This window comes from Hordeum vulgare, chromosome 2H (genome assembly GCF_904849725.1).
Source record: "Hordeum vulgare subsp. vulgare chromosome 2H, MorexV3_pseudomolecules_assembly, whole genome shotgun sequence".
NCBI lineage: Eukaryota > Viridiplantae > Streptophyta > Magnoliopsida > Poales > Poaceae > Hordeum > Hordeum vulgare.
Genome location: NC_058519.1, coordinates 543,422,681 through 543,430,123, shown reverse-complemented (window position 1 = coordinate 543,430,123; position 7,443 = coordinate 543,422,681). Strand labels below are relative to the sequence as shown.

The 7,443-nt window shown below is 46.6% G+C and overlaps 1 protein-coding gene across 1 annotated transcript; it reads right to left on the bottom strand.

The window, feature by feature from the left end:
- Positions 1-1,703: 1,703 nt before the first annotated feature.
- Positions 1,704-7,061, bottom strand: LOC123427118 (protein NLP2-like). The gene is made up of 5 exons (XM_045111074.1): positions 5,207-7,061; positions 4,798-4,839; positions 3,954-4,673; positions 3,259-3,382; positions 1,704-3,121 (listed from the first exon to the last, which is right to left on the bottom strand). Exons 1-5 carry the CDS (start codon positions 6,080-6,082, stop codon positions 2,067-2,069), a joined length of 2,817 nt encoding a protein of 938 aa, XP_044967009.1. The 5' UTR covers positions 6,083-7,061; the 3' UTR covers positions 1,704-2,066.
- Positions 7,062-7,443: the final 382 nt, after the last annotated feature.

The window sequence follows — 7,443 nt, the reverse complement described above, 5'->3', positions numbered from 1 at the left end:
TTCCTCTTCAAAAATCACATCATCGACATCATCCTCTGTGATGCCTAGATTCTGCATCATCTCATCAACATCCTTCACACCTGAAACCGAACCAGAGGTTGAGTTCGACATCGTTGAAAACCCTAATTTGACGAAGCAACAGATCACCAGGTGGATAAACCCTAACAGGCCCAGACCTCTCCCCCGGCGTCACCAGAAACAACTAGGCGGGGGGCTGCTGAGGGGACGGGCGGATCTCTACGGCAGATCAAAGTCGCCGAGAAGAATGGGAAACCCTATCACGAGGGCATCGCATCGACGCAGAGACTCTATCCCTAGTTGATGGTCATGTTTGATGAACCGCACCATTAGACCTCATTCACCAAGGCTGGAATGGGCTGGCCTGCGGCTCGGTTAACCACAGGGCGCCGTTTTGGCCTCTGGAGCAGTTGTTCATAGGACAGTAGGCCCAGTATTAATCACGTCTGGGACTGATCGCATTTTACAGAGATCCAACATTCAGAAACACTCAGATCACGAAAACGGACGGCAAAAAACGGGAATCGCTGAGAAGCCTCGTTTTAGGCTCGATTTTAGTGTCCTTAATGTCACAGCCTATGACATATGGAATACGATGCGGATCACATCCACTGTTCGTCTCTGATTTCATTAAGCGAGACATTGAGTCACATGGTGAAGACGTAATCTCATAGCTCTCAGTTGTTTTTTCGATGAAATTTTATAATAAATTTTATTCTTTCCGCAAAAAAAAAAATTATCTCCAGGCTCTCAAAGCTGTTTTTCCTACACCGCGGTTGGCTGGCTGCATCGCTTTCACTGGTCACTACTCCCTCTATTTGTTTTAATAAGACGTTTTAGACAGTTTGCTTTGTGTTGATTTCGGCAGTGTCTCAATGTCTAAAGCGTCTTATAAAAATGAACAGAGATGGTAGTAGAATCGACAAGGCAACCACCGATTCGAGTCGCAGGGACGTGGCAGCACGTCGCGTTCATCCATGCCATGCCCGTTCCCAGCTCATTTTAGATCGGTGAACAGTAAAATCAAATTAAATTTCAAAAAATAAAAAAAACGATTTTTTTGTGAACAAAATTGATAAAGTTTTAAATGCGTATAAAAAGTCAGCATAAAAAAATCAGATTTTAAATTATATTTCTTTTTTTATTTTTCTGTTTATCAAGCTCATTTGACCTCGCGAGCAGAAGGGCACTTTTCGTGTTGTTTCTCCCCTCTCTATCTCAGTTGGACTTTAAGGTTCAGTGCACAGTGCAGTACAAACGGTAGCTTTCCTACCAACAGAACTCCACAGCATACCCGGCGGCTGCTGTGCATGCAGGAAAACTTGAAACCAGTAGTTCATCTCTGATCGGGCAAGGTCCAAAATGAGATGCTGCCGACTCGTCGCTGCTGGGAGATTTGGGGTGTCTGCAGAAGAGATTTCCCGGTATCGACCGCGAATCGCTTCGCATCCACATGTAAGCACGAAGATCTCGACCTCGGCATAGGAAAAATAGATAGAATTCCATGGGTGAGCTGAGAGAAGCAGCAGCCATCCATGAAAGGTTATCCATCCCATATGTTCAGCTTGACCAGGCACAAGATTGTCAGCCAGCCCCTCTTAAAAGTCCAGGAGTTCCATCAAAATTACATAGGAAAACAAACCAATGTGGAACCGGAAAATTCACATGTTTAAACAGACACAGAATTTTGAACCACGGGACGTCGAGAAACATTCATTGGTTTCCTCCCGCATGCATAACACAGCCAGGAGTTGAGTTTTCGATACACATTGGCAGCCAGGCGCTGCAGACCCTCATGACAACAGGTTATTGTCATGACATCCTCTCAGGGACCTCCATGACACCGTTTCGTCGCAGGCACGACATCGTGCCTGCCTGCTCGACGATCGCTACACTTCCTGTTTCGCCGTTGCCGCTACATAACACGCTACACGCGTACAGTACAGACTACCAAACCCTGTTGCTACACAGCGTAGACTACACCTACTGCAGTATGGTACAGTTGAGGGGGGAGTAACAGAGATCCTTTTCCAAACTTCCTCACCGTGTCATGAATTGTGTCCTTCCAGCTGCAAGCAGGTGCTGCTGCCCGAGCTGCTGATGAAGCACGGGAGATCCCGGACCTGGAGCTTCACATTGCGCGTGCCCATCGAGTCCATGACGTCGACGCACTCCTGAAGGTCAGAGTCATTCGCCATGATGACCCACTCATCCTCGTCGTCCTTGTACTTGAGCTGGAACACCCCCGTCGACAGCTTGAACCTCTTGGCTATTTCTTCCAACAGGTTGTACCAACCCATCGATGGCAAGAACTTGAACCGCACAGTGTCTCCGTTGTACGTCGCCTTAACCGTAAGAGCGGGGCTGCTGTTGTCTTTAAGCGGACGTGCTGGGTTCTTTTTGAATGTAGGGTGGCTTGATGCACTGCCGCTAGAAGAGTCTGTCATACCAGAGGTGGAAGGATGAGTATGCTCCCTGGCATCGCGGTCGTCAAACATATCAATATCTGCTTGCTGCGCGGGTGGTGAGTTCCTTCCCACTATTTGGTCCCTGGTAGTCTTGATGCTTGGGAGGACATGGCCAGAAGGTTCGATGCAACCTGTTTCTTTGTCATATAAAGCACTGACATCACCGGTGGGATATAATGGTCCTTGTGTTCCTTGAGAATTAATATGATGTGTGACATTCACACCATAAGAGGTGTGATCGCCGCTGCCACTATAGTTACTTGTCTGAATGTGAAATTCATCGCCTTCCCCTTTCTGAGCATCAGGGCGCTGCAACTGGCAACTCTCTCTTTCCCATCCTTCAGGCGACGAATACCCTTGCTCGGATTTTGGGCCAGATTTTTCATCCACAGTTTTCCCAACGGATGGACTGGAGACAGCATCACACGAAAGGAGTGCAGTCTTCTCTGGCAGAGAAACTGCTGGAACAAGAGATCCAGTAGCAGGATCATACTGCAAAGAGCTGTCCACCCCATGAACTGAGTTAATGACAGTCTGGATCTTCTTTAATGATCGATTGACCTTGTTGATCTTGCGAGATGGCCATCGTGAAATTCCATGCGTGCGGCATATCCTTTTCAAGGTTGTTGGACAAACTGCAACAGTATTAATAAAAAAATGTTATAGAAATCATTTATCATATCATATTTATAAAACCTAGATATCACAACACAGAAACGATTAAATCGAGAAATCACATGACAAAGTGACACACTAGGGTGCAGGGGCTCACCACCAAGGCTCTTTGCAGCATCCTTTAGGCTACCAGAGAAGTACTTACGAAGAACATCCATGCCAATATTCTTCTCGGCTGTACTGCGTTTTTTCTCCGCATGCCGCATTGTACTGGACTGTGCCTGCAGTGCAGAAGAAGCTTCTAGTCAAGAGGATATCAAGAACCCAGGTTAGCATGCCAATTCAGAGTTAAATGCACTCATCAATGTTGATGATCTAGGTTCTGCAGATTTAACCCGCTTCAATATGATTAACCATGTAATGAAGCTGAGTAGTGGCCAACCATTGAATGCCCCTTTACGAAAGATGATTTATTGTGCTAATGGCATGTCAAATATGGGAGTTTCTACCAGCCTAAACTATTGGAATCCTTCTCCACTAATCAAACCTGCCATTAGAACTATGGCATTATTTAATAGACAAAATTACAAATGTGTGTGCTCAGCACTGCTGAGCTATAACACACAACTAACCTAATTTCTGAAGTGTCAAACAAATTAAGCGTTTCAACAAAAAACATGAGAAGATGATTCAGTTTGAGTCAAGGAATTATGCATGTTCAAGGTGGATGATCACAAGTCTCGGAAAAAGATTTCAGCTCAAACCAGGCTAATCAACATTATTGATAAATCAGGACCAATATGCTTGCATAGGATCTCATATATTTAAGTAAAATATATAGTATGAGAGCACCTGCTCGGACATGTCCCCTTGCTTATCAATTAAAGATAGATCCTGGAATGCCTCTTCTGTGGCTGGTTGATCACCACGCGAAGAACTCTCAGACTGACCAGTAGGCAAGCAACTTCCACTGGTTGCCTTATACATTACTGCAGTACAAACATCAACTTTTTCAACCTCTGCTTCAGAAACTGTTCGCAAACTTTTGCATATTCTTTGCATAGTGCTAGAGAGGTTATTCAATAACATCTGTTGCTCTTCACTCCCTGTGCAGTTGATTGGTAGAAAGAATTCTAGTATGTAGTCATCATCACCGGTGTATGTGCTCCTTAGCCGGATTGCTACAGCAGCATGAAGGCCAAACTTCCGAGCATGGTGTGCGAGTGGGTAATCCTTAATTCCATATTCTCTGATATTAGGAGAGAAGAACGGCAGATTGGACTTGAGTGCTCGGCCTGCAATACCTTGCCCTTTCTCAAGGTGAGTTTCAGTGCATGCATGAAAAAATCCTTGCATTTTTGCATCATTAACATAACACGCTGATTCATGAATGTGGAGTATCGCTTTTCCTGACTGAGAATCAAGAACACTATCATGTCCAACATGACCACCATCATTGCCATTTGATGAAGGCACCCATGTAAGGGCCAACGGAAGCATGTGTGCATGGCAAATGGCTCTTAGAACGTCCAAAATCTCAGTGAAAGCGGCTTTCTGATTTGCTGAATAAACCTGCAAATAAAGAGACATCACATACATCAAGCATCAGTAGATAAACAAACAAAAACTGTAAAGAGAACTTGCATCCAGCATCCATGATGCACAGCAGAAATGTCAGAGTAGTGAAGAACGGCACCTTCTGATCGATACAATCTTTCGCTGTCTCCAAGTTCACAGCCTACAGAAAGAGTAATATGATAAGTATTAAATGTAAGTGCTAAGAAAATTCTAGATAGTGCAAGAAAATAATACATCCACCATTGTCCATGGAGTGCAATATGAATACAAGTTGCCAGAATACAAGCATTTAAATTTCAGTATATACATTTATTCATGGCATCTATAAATGGCACCAACAAAAGTGAGGACTTGCATCCACATCACAGTTGTCATGGAATTAATAGAATAAAGTAACAAACCAGTCTATGAGATAATAGACATTGCAGTGGGTGGTAAACATGCTCCTTCATGGGTAAATTCACTATTTTGCCCCCAGCTACACATAACTAAATAAAGGAGGGGGTGGGGAGCAAGTTACAACTTACCTGCAATGCATGCCGAAGGTTGTCCATTTCTGCATCAAAGTCAGGTTTCTCCTTCTTTGTGATAAGCTCAAGCACCGCGCAGCAAGAACCCTTGCTGGGGTCGTATATCGGCATTGCAAGTGATCCTCGAACTTCATGGTGAAGAGCATACTCCATCCTCAAATACTCTGGCTTGCTGTAGTATAGCACATTTGAGGTCCATTCTGGCACACCGGAGATGAAGACCCTCCCTGGAAGACCTGGTTGAAGGCCAGTCTCCTCCTTAGCAGAGAACACAAAATGCCTGGATACTTCTCTGTACCCAGCAAGAGCATGGTCAAGCAGAAATGGCTGTTCACATGTACTAAGCACGACATGCCCCTCCTGCTCAACAGGCATCCAGACCTGCGCAAGAACACCGCCGCCAAGTGACTTCCTGAACAAAGACAGAGCCATGAGCATCCTGTCAGCGAGTACGTTGCCGGCAATAGGCCTCGGAACCAAGCTAGTACTTCCTTGCTGGGGATCACTATCTGAATCCAGGTCGCCTGAACTCTTGGCCACTCTCCCAGTCCCAGCTTCGGCTGGATTCACCGAAGATACCAAATCAACCTTTTGATCCCCAGGTCCACTGGAATATGCATCAAGCTGCATATCTTCACTGACACCAGAAGCGCGCGGCGAAGATCCCAAGGATGACCACATAGCAAACATCTGCTGTGCGGACGAATCGTTCAGTAACGAGAATAGCTGATCAGCTATCGAAGGGCTGCCACAGAGCTCTGAGTACCCATCAAAGTTCATCATGGCCGTAACGCCATATGGATCATCCGACGGGCTGCCGACGCTTCCATTGCATCCAGCACGGCTGGACTGTGAAGGCAGAGGCACATCCATGGCTGTGCTGCACTCGGTTGGTTCCAGATACTTATCCACTCCTGTGGGACAATAAGGTTTCGGTGTGCTGTGTTGGGGAGCAGATAAAGAAGGGTCGCAGCAGTGTGCGTCCTGTCAAAGCAGAATCTTCGTACTGCAACACATGGACTGATTTAATAGGCAGAATCTGAACAGGAGACTGCTTTTCTTCCACTGAATCGATACAGTGACTGCGCACACTCCAAGACTCCTAGATCAGCAGTTCATCATCGGCACAAGAACTCAACTCAAAAGGTCAAACCTTTGGATGAAAAAGCAGCTGCAGAAGCCCTGTTTTCTGACGAAGGAAGGAGCGAGCGCACAAGACAGAAGCTCGGTAATCAAAGACGCTCTATATTCTGAAAATTGAGCACGGAGGCAACCAAAAGGAGGAGATTCCGGAAGATTATTCCCCCAAAATCAGCCGCCGCCTGAAACAGCTTCACCAAATCAGCTCCTCTGACGAAACAAAATTCGGCGTAACTCAGAACCTCCAATTCGAGCCGGCAGAGCCAACCATGTCCCGGCTGGGCCCAATCACCAGACCACACGGAACTGGAAGCCTCCAAGCCCCAGTTCCGGAACCATTTGCTGGTCCCAAAAAAGCCCGGCAGCCTCCGCCGCCGCCGATAGCGCCAACCCGGACGGAAGCAACCTAGCGGCGGCCGCCACTCCTCGGCTGGCGGCGGGGATAAGGACGACGGGTTGACGAGGAGGCGGCGCGGCGGCGCAGATCTGAGGAGACGGCGGGAGGGGAGAATCGGAGGCTGCTAGTTGCTGGGAGAGAGAGGAGGCGAGGCTTGGATTGGAGGTTGGAAATTCTCTAGCCCGGTCGCTGGCTTTGAGCTAGAGTAGTTGTTTTTCTACTCCCCCGCAGCGGATTCTTCCCGGCTCGGCTCACGCTCACGGCCGCCCTCTTTAAATGATAAATTATTAACTCGGCTGGCTGATTTTTTCTGGCCTTGGGTTCTCTTCCTCTGTTTTGGCACAGGAAATGGTAGTGGTATCGCAAACTCATACGGAACGAATTCCTCTGCTGCAGCAAGCTTGACGCGGCCTGATTTGTCGCTTCTGCCAAACCGAGAGTAGCTCACATAATTACCTTTCTTCTGATGGAGTTGGTTTACTCGAATTTAAATCTTAGATTGGCATGGGTACTTTTAATATTTTAAATTTATTTTAGGTCATTCGACGATGGGAGATGACGTCCTTTCCCTCGACAATCCCTTGCTACAAGCACATGTGCTGAGCTCCTCAATCTCAAAATGCGTGGATTCGGTCTTCGTAGGTAATTGTACGGATAGATTGTGTGCACGCGCTTTTATATAAATGAGTATTTGTGA